Source organism: Rhipicephalus microplus, chromosome 5, assembly GCF_043290135.1.
Source record: "Rhipicephalus microplus isolate Deutch F79 chromosome 5, USDA_Rmic, whole genome shotgun sequence".
NCBI lineage: Eukaryota > Metazoa > Arthropoda > Arachnida > Ixodida > Ixodidae > Rhipicephalus > Rhipicephalus microplus.
In genome coordinates this window covers 149445802-149462555 of record NC_134704.1, presented here as the reverse complement: position 1 = coordinate 149462555, position 16754 = coordinate 149445802, and the positions used below count along the sequence as shown (strand labels likewise).

The following is a 16754-nucleotide window of genomic DNA, read 5'->3' as shown; positions in this document are numbered from 1 at the left end:
CATCGACACTTCCCGCCAGACGCCTTCAACTACTTGACATTCCGTCAGAACCGCTCCTCCGCGTTGGCTTGTACCTACTTGGCCCTTTCCCCTTGTCTTCCTCGGGTAACAAGTGGATAGCTGTGGCCACCACTATGCCACACGTTATGCCATCACACGAGCTCTTCCAACAAGCTGCGCCACAGACGTCACCGACTTCCTCCACAACGTGATTTTGCAACACAGAGCCGCACGGCAGCTGCTTACAGATCGTGGCCGCACCTTTTTGTCGAAGGTCATAGCCGACATCTTGCAGTCCTGTCACACGAGAAACAAGCTCACCACGTCATACCATCCGCAAACTAACGGACTCGCGGAGCGTCTAAATCGAACTCTTACAGACATGCTCGCTAAGTATGTTTCTACCAACCACACCGACTGGGATCTTGCGTTGCCGTATGTCACATTTGCCTATAATTCTTCGCGCCGTGACACTGCCGGTTACTCTCCATTTTTTCTGCTGTTTGGCTGAGAACCAACATTGCCTCTAGACACCGTCATAACGTCCCCTGCAGTACCGAACAGTGAATATGCCATAGACGCTATTACTCAGGTCGCTCACGCACGCAAAATCACCTGTACTCGCCTTCTGACCTCAAGAGAAGCAACGGCGTTTGTATGACCAACAACACCGCGACGTACACTTTCCGCCCAGTTTTTTGGTCCGGCTCTGGTCTCCAACCCATCAAGCTGGCTTGCAAAACAACCACTTACTCGCTACACAGGTCCATACCGAGTCATTCGTATGGTTACTCCTTTGAAACATGAAATAGGTCCTGTCGCCCCATCGCCTTCATGTGCCCAACAGGCTACCGATATTGTACATGTTGCGCGCTTGAAGCCCTACCACTCTCCTAGTGACGTTGACATTTAGATGCGCCGAGACTGCGCTTGTGCCGCCGGGGATTATGCTACGTGCATGCATACTGAGATTCTTGGAGGTGACGCGCGCGTGTGCTTGACGAGGAAGACGAAGTGTGGTCTCCACTCGATCGCGGGTGAATTGGTCATGTTATTACCGCTGGTTTCAAATACATCTAATAAACAGCCTCGTCGATACGGCGTCTCTTCTTTTCCGTAACAATAGGGTCCTGACATCACTGCCCTTGTCGAACTGCACAGCTTGAACACTGCCAGCTTAGAGCACCCAGTTTGTATGAAGCTTCCGACTAAAGCACAGTCTTAACTCCTCCCTGGACTACGAGTAGTTCCTTTCAGGGATCTGACAAAACATGATCAGACACCAAACTCCATTTACAGCAAGCAGCTGATTAAAAGCTAATAAACAATATTACCATGGCTCAATTGAAGAAATCAGCTAAGTGCATGACATCGAGTGCATTGTTACGCCCTATTACATTTTGACAAAAAATGATCAGACCCCAAATTTTGTTTAGAGCAAGCCATAAATTAAACGGTAATGAACAACATTAACACTTCTCAATTGAATAAATTAGCTGAGTGCATGACATAGAGTGCATTGCTATACCCTATTACATTTCACAGCTTTCGTTTTCTTGCTTTGATTTGCTACACCTCACTATTTACTTGACTATTTATTTGTATTATGTAATGCAAACCCTTGGATAAGAACGCAGGCAGTTTTAAGTGTTGACAAAATGGGAAAAAAAAGGAACTATGCAATCAGACTCCACATTATTCCAATAACAGAGGTGTGGTGTAGTGCAACCGAGGAGCTTTTGCGGGGATAAAATGAGAAAATGCCTGAACTGATTTTTCCAAATTCAATGGAAACCATGATTTTCTATATGCTTTTTTACAAACCAGATTACATCTTTGAGCATGAATGTTACATTAAGTGACTAGAATCTTTCACACGGAGTGCCTGGACATCGCAAATCCACTTACGGAAACTTAGCGTGGAGTAAAACCAGATTAGTTAACTAGAGACCTTGCTGGAAGCACTCAAAGCGCTGCCTTTCATTTATCTTATGTATCTTAAACACCAGGCAATCTTTTGTTCTTTTTTTCTTTATGGACATATACTTGTCCAATGCTGCTGCTTTTTTGCAATATTTAACATAGCCAACTTCCATCAACTGGAAATAAATAGAACTGCAAGACTGCAATACAACTGCAGGACTATATTACTGTTATAACTATACCACAATAGAGCTTTAGTGGAAGTTATGTAAAAACTTAAATTGAAAAGTGTCTACAGACTTAGTACATCCTTTGAGTAATAGTAAGCATACAATACTGTTACTAAGTAATTATTTAAATAACAATACTATAACAAGAAAAGACGTGAAAGTTTTTTTGTTGTTGTTAGACACGATATTGCTATGGGCTCTCACGTAAAATGCCTTTTCACCTAACAATATTAACGAGAACATTAAGTAATGCCTAAGAAAGTATTGGGGATGTTATTAGTAGCAATGATAATGTAAATGCAAAGAAAAAAAAGTGGACAGAAAGATAACTCGTCACTGGCAGCATCCAAACCTGCAACCTTCAATTAATGTCTCCGATGCACTACCATTGAGCTACCGTGGCGGTCGTCCCCTAGTCTACTTTATGGGGTGCATAAACGCAAAAGTGTTATTGTCAGCGTCTTTATGACAGCCATGACAGCGAGCGTGGAAGTTGGAACACTCTTTTTCTGTCTGTTGCTGTCATGTGGTCTTATTATCAGCGAGCAGCTGACCAGTAATCCCTTACTAACGAAAGCATCAGGCCTGCCAGAACGAGACTCCCTATGAATGAAGGAAAGAAGTGTAAATTTTGGGCTAGCTTTCCTTGTTAGATTCAATATTAATGAGACTGAGAACTAACAATGATACCAAGGAGAGTACAGTGGGTGTTATTATGGAAATGTGAAGAAAAGTGGACAAAAAGATAACTCGCCACTGGCAGTCTTGTCTTTTTGTCCACTTTTCTTTCTTCCCATTTACATTATGATTACTAACAACATCCCATATACTTTCCTTAGCATCATAGTCTAACAGACTATATACAATAGACTACACTTTCCTTGACCCACGCTTACCTGTCGAGGCTCTATGAAGCCTTAGTTCTCATTAATACTATAACAAGCCATTCCGCACTTTCTTTACCTTAATCGCAAGCTACATTAGCTTTATATTTGCAAAGAATGAAAAATTAGACACAGCTTTAGACTGCCAGAAGTTGGCTGGATGTCAAATCCACTGCACAGATATTAAAACAGTGCCAATCAAGAATCGAGAGGGCTAGGGGGAGACAGAAGGTTAGGTGGGCAGATGAAATTAAAAAGTTTGCGGGTATAAATTGGCAGCAGCAAGCACAGGACCGAGTTAACTGGCAGAACATGGGAGAGGCCTTTGTTCTGCAGTGGATGTAGTAAAGATGATGATGATTATCAATCAAGAATAACCCTACAACTTTTACCTTAAAAAATATTATTTATAAAAGAAGAGAATGCTTTCTCTTAAGCTTCGTGAAACTACTACCCGATGCCTACAAGCGTTCTAATCGCGTCGCATTATCCAATGCCGTTCTGTTTGAAAGCGCTGTACATGTACTTCGGCAACGAATCTGAATTTGGTCCTCTGTCTGAAACATACTTCACCTGCACCAAAAATGTCCCTCTCAACATCAACTAGAATACTGGCGGCTTATGTGCAATCTATATTATTATTGAACTGTCTGATGAAAATAGGCCTATAACTGATAGATCCTTTCTTATTCTTATTATGACAACCTCAAATTCAAAACCCTTTTCTTGTTCATATTGAATTTTGGTCTCATACATTAGCACTGCTGAACCAGAGAGCTTATTCTTCCAGATGTTGGTTTTAACTGTGCAACGTAATTGCTGATAAAAAACATGACATCGTAAAAAGCTCAAACAAAACAGCCTGGGTTTCCTATTTGTGTTTATTTCCTCTGGCTTCATGTCATTTTATCAAAAACTATGCAATCTAGTACTCACAAGTATTGCAAAATCGTGGGCAGTATCCCCCTCCCCCCCAAAAAATGCAGAAAATACCAAGGGTGCAATATCAATTTATTTCTCAGCAGCACAAAGGCAAGAAACGCTTTCCGAGGTCGATATTGTTTTGTGTGCCTTCTACTAAATGGCCAAGTTTCGAATGCCTGTCAGTGTCCGTAACAGCTTTTATGAGTGGCTAATTTGAGTGCCTATACCTTCACGCAGTCAGTGTGTTGTATATTTTTGTGAACCACAGCATCCTGCACATGGTGCTTGTGGCGGCTAGCTTCAAAAATCAAGTGCTAGGAGATCTCCACATAGACAACCTTACGCTGAACTTCACTGTAATGACAGTGCTGGCAATTCTAAATCTAAAACTAGAGGGCTTTCCTTTGTTCCAGAGCTCGTTGGTTCAATGAAAGTTGGTGACAAGAAGAAGTTGAAGCATTTTTTTAGTAATCGGAACGTACTTTGCAACAGAACGCTCCATGTATCAAAAAGTAAACATCTAGGGTCATTTATTTCTTTTTTTGACTTCCTGCCCCAAGAATATTTTTCACATGCTACATATAAAGTACAAAGTATTACTGCAAATTTACAAATTTCTTGGGGCTTAGGATATCGGAGCTTTGAAAATGGGTATGCCTCACAAATATTGTGCCAAGGTTTATAAGGCATAAAAAAATTTAGCCAGGAAACTGTCTTGTTTGCTTTTTTTATTTAGTACATAATGCAGTCTGTAGACCAAGCAAAAGGGGCCAAAAAAAAAAAACAGTGAAAAAAGTGAACAAATCGTTTTCCGAGAGTGCTACTGACACAAACAATTTATTCCTGTCCATTGAGTGTTGCTAGAAATATTAATCTTAATTTCCTTAGCGGTCAGCTTTGAAGGTGTTGACTACATGTAGACACTTTAAAATAAATTAATTCAGTATATGATTTTAATGCATTAGGCCATGCCTGTCATACATCATAAAGTTTTAATGTAGAACAAAGAAATATTTAGCCACAAAATATGGAAAACATGAAACTTACAATCCGGTAACACTTGTATTAGTTCACTAGAGTGATTACTTTTTCTCTTCCAATAGGCTCCAGTCACATTCGGGAAATGAGGGCGTTTAGCACACGTTCAGCTTTTGTTTTACCCTTCTGTGAACTTTTTCATTTCGTGCTGGTACCAAATGACGACTGGCCTAGAGAGTAGTAGGTTTTCATTCATACTGCAGAAAACCTGTTGTCCTTTAGCCGGGTTATGTGAAACTGCCAACCTATTTTTTACCTTTTTTAGCCAAGACAAACAATTTGTTGCAAGCCACACAAAACAATGACCTACACATCATCACCAAATTGGAGGACGCCAAGATTTGCATAGTTAACTTTCATTTCTGAAACTCCCCACTTTAAATGCTTCAAATTTGCATTATTCCATTCACTGCCAAGCTTCCTGTTTCTTATGCAAATAATTACAGTAGATGTTGAATCTGTAAATTTTCCGAAGATACTGACTTATACTTTCTGTGCACCATGGGCACGCAATGCCACACACACAATGATGCATACACAGCAATGCAGTGAGTCGGCTTGCACTCTGTGACCTTGCTCTATGAAGACTGCTTCCGTGGTGACAATAAAGTGATAGAAAATTTTTTGTCAGTGAATCTATGCATGTACTAAAACTGCTTTTCAGTTTGTAATTTTTTTTGCAAACTTGTTTTACAATGCTGTCAAAGATGAGATGGATAGCAAGAAATGAAGCTCTAATGAAAAATCGATTTGGTATTTCATTAACACTAATGTAAATATAGCAGTCCTGTTGGTTGAGTAAGCAGCTTTAGGGCAATAGAAAATGAGGTTCTGGTAACACTGGCCTCGTTGCTGTTGTGCTGGCACAGTATAAAAGTGTATACATAAACGCCTCGCCATGCAATAGCCACGAACAAAGTATTTATCCTTCTCCAACAAGGTTAGTATAACGACAATAAAAAATTAAAATTGTGGCAATTTCTCTTCTATGCAAACATCTTCCTCCAGTTCATTTCCCACATTCTGCGAAGCTCAACTTGATGGACATAGCTACACCATGGCAAGCACGTCCTCAGTGTGTTTTGTGACACCACTATGCAATATGCAAGAAGAGAGTTCCACATTAGCTCCCATAGCTGCAGGTGCACTGGCCGATGGAACGGGTACCACAGTAGCTCAATCAGCTGCACACCACACAACAAAAATGAAGACATTGCCAATTTGTATCCCTATATTAAAAACATTATTTCTCTTTATTTCATCTCCCCTTTATTATGTGATTCCTAAACTTCTATCAAAAGCTATAAATAAAGCTTTACTTTAGCTTTGTATAGCAGTGTAACAACCAGAGCCATTGACCAATCCCCCCCCCCCCTTCTTAGTGGGTTATGTTAAGCACGACTTAAGGCCTTTAGAAATGCATGCAGTGATGGGCTGCAAAAGCAAAAGACACGAAGCCAAGAAAATGCACCGTCATGCTTCGCTGAATGGACACTGCCAGAGCCAGTATAGTGCTGTGGCTTCTGCAGCTGATGTAAGTGTTCCGCGCACATCTTTTAGAGCTCCAGTTGATCAGCAATGTGTATACCACACCCATCTTTTTTGAAGCTTTGTTTGGATGCTAACAAATGACAATACCTTTGCTTCTCAGTTATATTTTTGAAATGCAATGACACAAGCAGCCCCACACATAGTTCTTGCAACGACCACATCCTGAGAAAGCTGTAGCATAGGGATAAACCTTAATCTATTTCAATTGTTCACCTTCAAGTGAAGGTCATGATTGTACTTGGGAGCAATTTTCTCCGAACCTTTCACTCTTGTGAAACAAGTTAAATTGCAACACTGCTCATTCACCTGAATTGTGAATCCCCCCCCCCCCCAGTTTATTGACAACGCATCAAGTATTCTCAGTCGTAAAATGGCAGGATGCACTAGTTGTATCAAAGGGCAGCCAATTGTCAGTCCAGTTTCAACATTCAGAAAAATAGCATAACAGCCATGCACTCCACTTAGGATCGCGAAACATTTGAATCTGCAGAAACTATGCCCAACCAGGTTTGTATGCCCATCGTAAAATATTTTACAGCGCAACGAGTTATAGACGAGAACAGATGCAGATCACGCAGATGTGTGCCCCACTTGAGGAAAACAAATCAGCGCTGTGTTTGTTCTCTGTCTGTTTCTTACCCGTTGCAATGTAAAACATTCTGCAATGAACATCCACCAACTTGCCCTACTCTGCTATGTTCTTCAGCAAGTTTGTATGCCAACTGTACACAGTCAGTAAGGTCTTCCACTCGTTTCAATTAAACACTTAGTATTTCACTTCGTAACACCAACGAGTCAGCCCTCTGATAAATGGCCACAGATATCAGCTAGAGTGGACTAGAAGTCAGAAGGCCCACTACATACAGAAACCTCAGGCCCCAACTCAACACAGGTGCCTTTTAAACGTGCAACTTTAGGCACCAGTGCCTGAAGCACGTGTGCTGCTGCTGTCGCAAACTGCCAGATGCTGTTTCATAACCTATCACATACCTGACATGCATCTCTCGACTGCAATGCAGCTGCTGCACAAAACGTCAACCAGACCATGCAACATGTGCAACGCTCGTGCGCAGTCTATTCATCAAAACGAAGAAAATTTCAAGATCAGTGCGTAGATGCCAACTGTAATTGTGATGTCTGTTTTCCCACATTCGGTAGAATCAAGCTTCTCAGGTAAACCAGCGCATGGTTGAAGTTTCCACTGAGCAATGGTGGCCACAATGAATTGATGTTATTACCAGGATCACCTGCTCTCAACATGTAACTACACTGTGCTTAAAAGAAACAGAGCAAATGAACCTCAATCTCCGAGAAAGTTGTATTTAAAGTAAAAACAAATGGACTGCAGAAGTGCTTATGGGGAAAATTACTACGGTTATGCTACCTAAGACATGAATAGACGCTGTTAAACAGTGTGGAATGTGATCGCAGTGTCAAAGTTGAGTTTGAGGGAAACGTCTGCTCAGAAGTGAGCATTGTTAGATGTTCAACCATTAAAATTAGAGATCAAAGAAGTTCGCGCTCCCTGATAAAGATGGTGGCCATCAAAAAGTCTCGTTCAGCTCAAATATTTTTTTCTACTGTTTTACGTAGTAATTTCAGGTGAAGTAGATTTCGGGAGCTAAACATCACTGATGCCAAGGAACAAAGGACCGTGGCATGTTCTCTTAGATTTCTATTTACTCGTGGGGCGGCAACTGAGAGACTGTTCTACAGACTTGTACCCAGCTTCAAACATCGATAGCGTGATGAATCACAGCGACTGTAAGCGTGTGTATAATACATCACTGAAGATTGAAGTTGCAGTACCTCATGGCAGAAGAAATGCAAACCAGTGCACCAGACAATGCATAGCCACCAGGTTAGACTAGATAACTTCAACCATATCTGTTTCAATGCTATTCACAGTATTGCTACTAATCGTATGGTGTATTCTGGTGTTCGTGCTGCGACAGTGAAACTGCTGCTATGAGTCTTTTGACATCATGCAATTCAATGTGATTGGACCGAGCTTCGTCGTTCATTCAACAGATTGCCCTTCGCAACAGTCGCAGACAATGACAGGGGGCAGCGTGTCTCGTCATATTCAAGTTGCTCCCTCAATTTTTGAGATATTGAAACAGCTTTCAATATTGACTCCGAAAAAAAAAAAAAAGCGTAGAGAAAACCTCGCACTGCACGCGAGCACGTGATTACGATCTGTAAGAGCAAAGCAATAATAAATTCAGCTCGAATTTACTTTACTCCGTACTCCATGGGCATTTGGCTAAAAGAGCGGAGTCTAGACAGTATATCAGAAAGGCGAAGGCGTAATTTAATGCCTCGTTGTGTGATTGTTACTAGGAGAAGAGGGGGGGGGGGGGTGGTACTGCCATGCGTGTGCAGAGAGCGTGCACGAATACCGCAGCACTTGTTTGTTTCTGGTTCACACACACTATTCGCGACTTTGTCCGGTGTGGTCCTTTCGAAAAAAGTGGGAACTTCCCCAGAACTACCAAACAAGCCGGTACGCTAGTGGTGTAACCAACGGGATGGTTGAACTTAGCCGACGTCCCGTAGTGCACAAATATAGCTTGCGTGCAGTCATCGAATTTCGCCAGCAGGGCACCGAGAACAAGAAAGCGCGCAACATACCGTGAACACGCTATGGGATCGGGCTTCCCGATGCAGATGGTACGGCTCTTTTTCGATGTCGTACGTCGGCGGTGTGCGTGTGCTTGAGGGGGGGGGGGGGGAGGCGAGCGCGAGCCTAGTCGAGGAATTAAGCCTAACAACAGCCGCGTTGTTTAGCGTGCCGTAGACACACGGGATGCATCGAGCAGGCCTCCTACATGCCCACACACTCCCACCGACCGTTGGGCAAGAGAACACGCAGCTACAGCCACGGCTTCAAGATGGGCCCCCTCCAGAAATGCGGTCGGTGGTGGCTGTACAGAGCGGCGCTTCCCACTACTGACAAATCCACTTCCGCGAGGGGAAAATAAAGAAGTGCCACTTACGGCTTGGGCCGGACTGCACAGAGGTTCTTGCGACGACGTTTCCAGCGGCTTGTGCGGCCCGAATCGGCGCCCCCAGCTAAAAGCTGTTGCCGGGTCCACACGCACAAAATATCCACACGGCCGACTCTCGTGCCACTTCCAACCACGATCGCTCACCACTACGGAACAGTCATGATAACCCACTGATGCCAAAATAGAACACAAACAAGACACCGGGGTTGTGTCTAACGATCAGGTGGTTTATGCAAATACCAGCAGCTAAGCGGGCGACGTCGTCTTTTTTTCTTTTTTTCAAAGCTCGAAGGCGCCTTCCTCCCGCTTACGAGCCTCGCAGAATACGAAGAAAAGAAGCACCGAACGCCACAAACGGAGCGTAGCTCCGAGGCGCTCCAGAGTCGTGACGGTCTTGTTTCAAAGGTGTCGCCATCTATGTTGCTTTTCATTGGGTCCACAGAAGCGCGCCCTCACGGAAAAGTTTCAAAAGGGAGGAAAGCGCGGGCTTTCTTGCGACCATGGACCCTACGACCCTACGGGCGCGAGTGCGTGAGTTTTAAAAGGTGAGTACTGAAAGCGTTATCGTCACTCGAAACGTGGTTCAACTTTTGCGATAACTCCTTGATATGGTACGCACATTTTCCGCACGCGACGGATGTAAATCCGCATTCGTAGCTCCTAATGTTCACATGGCATCACTGTCGTGCCTTTTTTTTTTTTACTGTGTTTTCCGCCAATAACAATGCTTTTCTTGAGCTGATCCAGTGCTTCTCATTCGCAGTTACAGCGAAACGCCGTTGCTTTAGCTGCAGAATATCCTCGACACGCTACTTCATGAGGTATAAATGGATTCCTTGCAGATCCCCAAAACGCGCCGGTCGTCGTCTCCGCAGGATGGCAGTCGCGGCAGCATTCCCGTGCCAGACGGCGACACGTATCTCCGAAGTGGTTTTTGGTACGTCGTTGGATTTTCTCCGTCTATACTGCTGATGGGGGTATCACATTGCCCATCCACGCATCGCGCGTTTTGGTTTCATCTTCACTGAGAACTGGTTTGGCTCCGTTTATGTTCGAAATGGCACGCGCATTCCAGAAACTGTCGCAGCACACGTATTGGGTGTGTGCGGAGCTGAGAGACAGCTTTCTGAAGAAGTCGTATCGGAATAAGCGATGAGCTATTCACGGCCTCCTAATTAACGATAGTTATAGCGCGAGAACAGAATGACGACACATAAACAAGGTACGAAGGACTTCTTGTCTTGTCCTTGTCTCTGTGTCGTCGTTCTGTTCTCGCGCTATAACTATCGTCATGTCAAACCAAGTAGCCCAAGCTGCCACACTCCTAATTAAAGCTTTTTAATACCTAGACGTGAGGCTCTTGCGTTCGTGGGGCCATCTGGTGTCACGGAGTTTAATCACTGGTGACACAGTCATTATTGCAGTGGGCAACAATATTAAATATGATATTAAACTTTGTGTAAAACCTGTATACAAAGCTACAATATTCACTCAGTTGGAAATTGTGCAGCCATTTCGCACAACAGTTGTCGATGTTCTGTGTACAGCTTTCTTTTGTAAACATCTTGAGCAAATCACACCAATGCACTCCGGTATGCCGTTTCGTCCAAACATCGCAGTGCCTTAGCACGTCAGCACGATTTGTTGAAAATTGGCATTTAAGAGATTTTACGAGACTTTTATTTATCCATCATACTCTGACCAGCAAATCATTTCGAATACGCTGGGCCCTTACAAGAATTGCTGCTGCCGTCTACGCCTCTGGCTGCTTGGGACTACTGCCAGTATCATGTTGTGCACTTGGAATTGCAATTGGGTATGACCTGGGTTGAATTAATCACTTGAAAATTCACTCCTTTGCTTAGCCCGTGTAAACTGAGATTCAAAGACAGCAGAGCTTGACACGATTGAGAGCACCACTTGCAACTCCATTGTGACTTGCATTTGGCAAATGTGGAAATGTGGTATTTACTCTAGCAATCCTGTATAGATGACCTGCTCTGACGTCCCTGAAACGAACATGTTCGGGCACAACGTGGCACACGCAAGGTTCTGATTTGTGGGGTTTAACGTCCCGAAACCACCATTTGATTATGAGAGACGCCGTAGTGGAGGGCTCCGGAAATTTTGACCACCTGGGGTTCTTTAACGTGCACCCAAATCTGAGTACACGGGCCTACAACATTTCCGCCTCCATCGGAAATGCAGCCGCCACAGCCGGGATTCGATACCCCGACTTGCGGGTTAGCAGCCGAGTACCTTAGCCACTAGACACACGCAAGGTTTGTGGCGTCACGTGCTAATGTTATACCGGTGTCACATGGACACTTTTAATATCGATCAGTGTCGATCCGGATTAGGTGCTGCTATACCGTCACTTTTAATCAGGATCAAGCGTGATCGAGATCAAGACTATCGTGATACGCACATCGTGATCTGGCTGAAGAATTGCAATTTCGTGTCGTCTACAGCCTCTGGCAGAGCTTGTTGAAAGCAAAAGAAACAAGAAAATCGAGCATAGTTTAATAAAAGCACATTAAAACAGCTAGAAGTTTATGAAAAAGTAAATTATAAACTGTTTAAACTGGGACTATAACTGAAATATCGCATATGTTGAGATTCGTATTGACTGCATGTAGTTATGGGAAAAAGCAGACGACTGTTGTCTTCCGTGCTTAGTTCAACTCTAGCACCGTCGTAGCAGTTGGAGCACCTCGAAGCAAACTGATTATGAGTGTCGCAAGCCTTTTGACAACGTCGCAACGTTCACTCATTTCTTGGTCAAGTGAAGAGACCTTTCCAGTACTTGACAGGGGCGACTCAAAGACCTCAGGCACCAGAAGTGAAGCTCTGGCGCCTATGAGATTGACGCTTCGCTGCGACTGGATGGCTATGAACGGGGCCATCAGAAATAAAAGAGAAGAATAATAATCTCTCAAAGCAATACAGGCAAGTACAAGAGAAACTCCATGGAATGATGGACTTATTAAATTTCTTTTGCTTTCAACACGCAAAGTTTTTAACATTCGAGCGGTTCTTGCACAAGTAACATTGCTGATAAAGGGCTCTGTGGAAATCTCTTACCCTTACGTTTTTCAATGACATGCTTTACGGCACGCAATCGCCACCTGGCACATTTAATTTGACCAAAGCTCGAATCGGCTTGGGCCGTGTAGCAGCAGTCATAAAGTTGATCATGATCAATAAATCCGATCCGGATCACCCTGATCGCGATTAAACGTGCTCGTGTGACACCGATATTATTATTACATCACTTGCAAGTTATCTTGTTAGTGACGCACGATGGCCAATAAAATTCTGCTCGCATTGTTATCATGTTGAAGCAGGTTAAACTTGATGTGATTTTATGCTGCCTCTACGTCATCAAGGCCATCATTTTGAAGAACCAGCTTCATGAGGCTGAAATTGCGACATCACGTGCAAGGTTATCCATATTGTAAAAGCCAGTATAAGTACAAACTGAAGTTCTCTAATATGTTCATACCAAATTATGCACGCCTCTAAGCATTTTATTCATCAAAAAGTGGGTTTACTGCCTTTTGGTCCAAGTATTGATGCAGTAGTACTTGAAGAAACTGTAATAATTGCATTTTGGATGTTTATTATGATTGGGTATTTTATAATGGTAATCTACTAATGCAGCTTAAACTATTTTTCTTCTTTGTGTTCCTTTAAGCACAATGGCTATAGATTCTCTTGCATACTGTTTATTTGAAGACTATTGCCTACTCTTGCAAACGTAAGTATGAAAGAAGCATGGACAAATAATGGAAGATGGGTGGATATAGATGGTGCAGCATGCGTACATGTTCGTCTCTCTGTTCGTCGACACTCCACTGCTTGTGTGTAGCTGCTATTTCTGCAGCCACACAGTGGTAAATGACAATTGGTGTATGCAGCACATTGCAGGTAATTAGACCTCAAAGTTCTGCTGATTGATTGATATGTGGGGTTTAACGTCCCAAAACCATCATATGATTATGAGAGACGCCGTAGTGGAGGGCTCCGGAAATTTCGACCACCTGGGGTTCTTTAACGTGCACCCAAATCTGAGCACACGGGCCTACAACATTTCCGCCTCCATCGGAAATGCAGCCGCCGCAGCCGGGATTCGAACCCGCGACCTGCGGGTCAGTAGCCGAGTACCTTAGCCACTAGACCACCGCGGCAAGGCTCTGTGTGGCAGGGCTCTGGCTCTGTGCGGCGGGGCTCTGGCTCTGTGCTCGAAGTTCTGTGCTTTTTGCTTTGCATCGATAGGCTGCGTGAACCAATACGCTCAGCTTATGCACGAACATATTGAGATTTTTGTCCTCTATTATTGTAAAATGTGAGAGATCTTGTATTAATGTCACCTTTGCAAGTTCACCGGAGATGGTGTAAAATAATTAATTGTTGGGCTAGTTGGTCATGCATTAACGGGCTGAGACAAATTAGCACAAATTAAAAACCGGTGAACACAAGATAGAAGACGAAGCGAATGTTTTTATCTTCTTTCTTGTGTTTATAGGTTGTTATTTTGCGCCAATTTATCTCATGCCAAATACAGGCTGCCACAGCTGGACTACATTAAAGTGTCATTCTTAAGAAGCATATGGAGACAAATATTTGGCTGCTTTAAAATGTCCTCAATTGCTTTGTACCTTTTCTGATGTGTAATGCTTTGGGTCCTTCACTTGTTATGGTCTTCTGTCTTATCTTTGAGTCTCCTTCTGCAGAGGATTGAAGTGTGCTTCCCAGAGGGCCATATGTCTGTAGCCTCTCTTCAGAATCACTCTTTTTTTTTATGTGGGTGCTGGAGTTGTACCAGTGTGTTGCTTAATGGTGCCAAAGAAAACACTGGAGGAGTTTTTTTTCTTTTGAAAGCCAAGTTCGTAAAAGCGCGCTGCACGCCTAAGTGTCTTTGACTTCTAAAACGGATGTAATCGAAATGGAGCAATTTCCAATTCTAATGTGGACTAAAAAAATCAATTTTGAATAAAGAAAGAGCCGAATCCTGCACCTGTTTGAATCAAACTGTGCTGGGTTCACTAAACCAGCGTTACGCCAACAATCATGGTGGAAACTGAAATAAAAGTGCACAGGTGATAGAACGTAAGTGGTACTAGTTGACAGGATGCGTGCAGGTTTATTTCACTTCTATTTCTACTTGTGCTCCATCCCACGCGCAGTTTTGTTTCAGTTTCAATGTCGTACTTACTGGCCTCCCAGCATGCTTTACTTGAATCATGACTGAAACAGCATTCTACGTGACCACATCCAATTGTTTCATTTGTGGTTTAGTTTCTTGGCTATCTCCCTTTCGCTCCGTGATTATGTTTTTGGAGGTGAGTCGATACGGACTGTGGCACACATTAATATAGGGCAAAGCTTTAATGGAGAGAGCTAGAGGCCAACGTTTCTTCTCCTGCCTGTCTCGTAGCGTTTCATTTCGAGTTTTGTGCTTTGCAGTATTGTGTTTTTCCTTCACTTCAAGGCGGGATGGACAGCAAAGACAGGTGTGCAACACCCACTGCTTATCACTCGGTTATTTCTAAAGCACACCACAAAATTTTGCAAGTAGCTTGAATGGATATCTTACTATATGTCTTGTGAATTTAGCAAGAAAATACATACCCATTCTAAAAATAATGAAAAATATATCATTTTACTATTCTCTTTTTCTAAAGGAACATTTCTGAAGAAGATTCTTCATGCAAAATAGTGAAATCTGGTTATTATGTGTTCCTTGGGTGTCCTTCTGAACCAAGATAATAATTATAGACATGACCATTTCTTAGTTAAAAACTTAGATGTTTGATTACTAAAATTTTAGGGCTTTAAAGAACATTTGTGAAAACACAATTCTTCTGACAATGTTATTATTTTGCTTCAGAATGGGAGCTCGCTATTCAGAAAGAAGTGATAAATGTTCGCACTTAATAGCTAAAGTGGTTACAGAGAAAATGTTCTGTTTCTGACGAAAAGTAGCGTTTGGAGGAAACGCCATTTCAAATTAGAGTTGCTGCAATGCAGACGCAGGATCAGGTGCGTTTGGGGCCTTTTTTAATGTTTTTCACTGCTCTTAAAAACGTGTCACTTCGTGAAAGCACTTGTCAGTAATGCTTGAATACTGTGCTATGAAAATTGAAAAATCACATTTTTATTTCAATTTTCCTCCATCATCACTGAAGACATATTTAAAATGTAAGACAACAAAAGAGAACATAATCGGCACCAACCTATTTCTTGAACGTGATGATGAACAGTGACGTGATGGATCGGCCTCAAAACCAGCTAAGAGGGATTTGAGCAGAGGCATTTTTCAGAGGCCTTCAATACATGCCATGAACATGAAAGGGCTGTCTATAGTCCAGAATAGAGCACCTGTTACCAGAAAAAACCACTCACTCTATTAAGTCTAGTCGTCGGCACTACGCAACGACACAAGTGATAGCACCTGCGAAAGCACTAGATGGTATTAATTTTGTGGCAAAATATTGCTGTTTCATTCATTCACTGTTATTGCGACTACTTTTACACAGCCAACCCAAGCGCAAATGAAATGTACCAATCTATAAGAGCCTAATCCGAATTTTACTCCTGAATTCCAACTGAGGTGAACTGTAAAAATTTTTAAAGAACCCTAGGTGGTCAAAATTTCTGGAGCCCTTCATTGCGGCGTCTCTCGATAATGTGATGGTTTCGGGACGTTAAAGCCCACATATCAATCAATCAATCATACTGTAAAAATTTTAGCTGTGATATAAGTTTCATGTATTTTGGTGATCGCAGCTATGGCAAAAATTGTTGGAGCAAGCCCGAACATATTGTGCACGCATGTTATGCATATTGGGTATGTGTGTTTACATCATTTTCACTTAAACTGAACTTGTGTCTTTTAAAAAAAGATGCCTCGCTTCTTTCTCTGATAAAGGCCGATGCTTTTGTCAGAATGTCAGCTCTCAGAAGAGGCTTTCCTGATTTGGCTGCTGTTGACTGCTGTGTGTCTTAATGTGTGTCTTAACGAAATGTGTTGGCGTCTTGACTGTGGCATGTAGTCATGTTCTCACATGACACGCATCTCACGATTATCATGTTTGCACCAGTCACATACCTTCGTCATCCATTGCAATCTCGTAATACCAAATTTGGCATATGTGAAGCTAGCGAAACGACCGCAAGCGCATTATCTG

At 42.7% G+C, this 16754-nt stretch overlaps 2 protein-coding genes across 8 annotated transcripts in view; one reads left to right on the top strand and one right to left on the bottom strand.

Annotated features, from left to right (window-relative positions):
* LOC119174182 (uncharacterized) overlaps window positions 1-9931 on the bottom strand; it is a 177100-nt gene extending 167169 nt beyond the window's left edge. For 6 of the 7 annotated variants that reach the window (XM_037425001.2, XM_075896042.1, XM_037425004.2 and 3 more), the window contains exon 1: window positions 9550-9931. The gene's annotated coding sequence lies outside the window, so the exon portion shown is untranslated. Of the gene's footprint in view, window positions 1-9184; window positions 9500-9549 lie in introns of those variants that run through there. The other variant, XM_075896041.1, reaches the window with a different exon arrangement.
* Window positions 9197-16754, top strand: part of LOC119174183 (protein MMS22-like) — a 172305-nt gene continuing 164747 nt past the window's right edge. Inside the window, exons 1-3 of the mRNA XM_037425006.2 lie at window positions 9197-9223; window positions 9847-10106; window positions 10404-10498. Of these exons, the coding sequence (XP_037280903.2) occupies window positions 9197-9223; window positions 9847-10106; window positions 10404-10498 (382 nt within the window). The remainder of the gene's footprint in view (window positions 9224-9846; window positions 10107-10403; window positions 10499-16754) is intronic.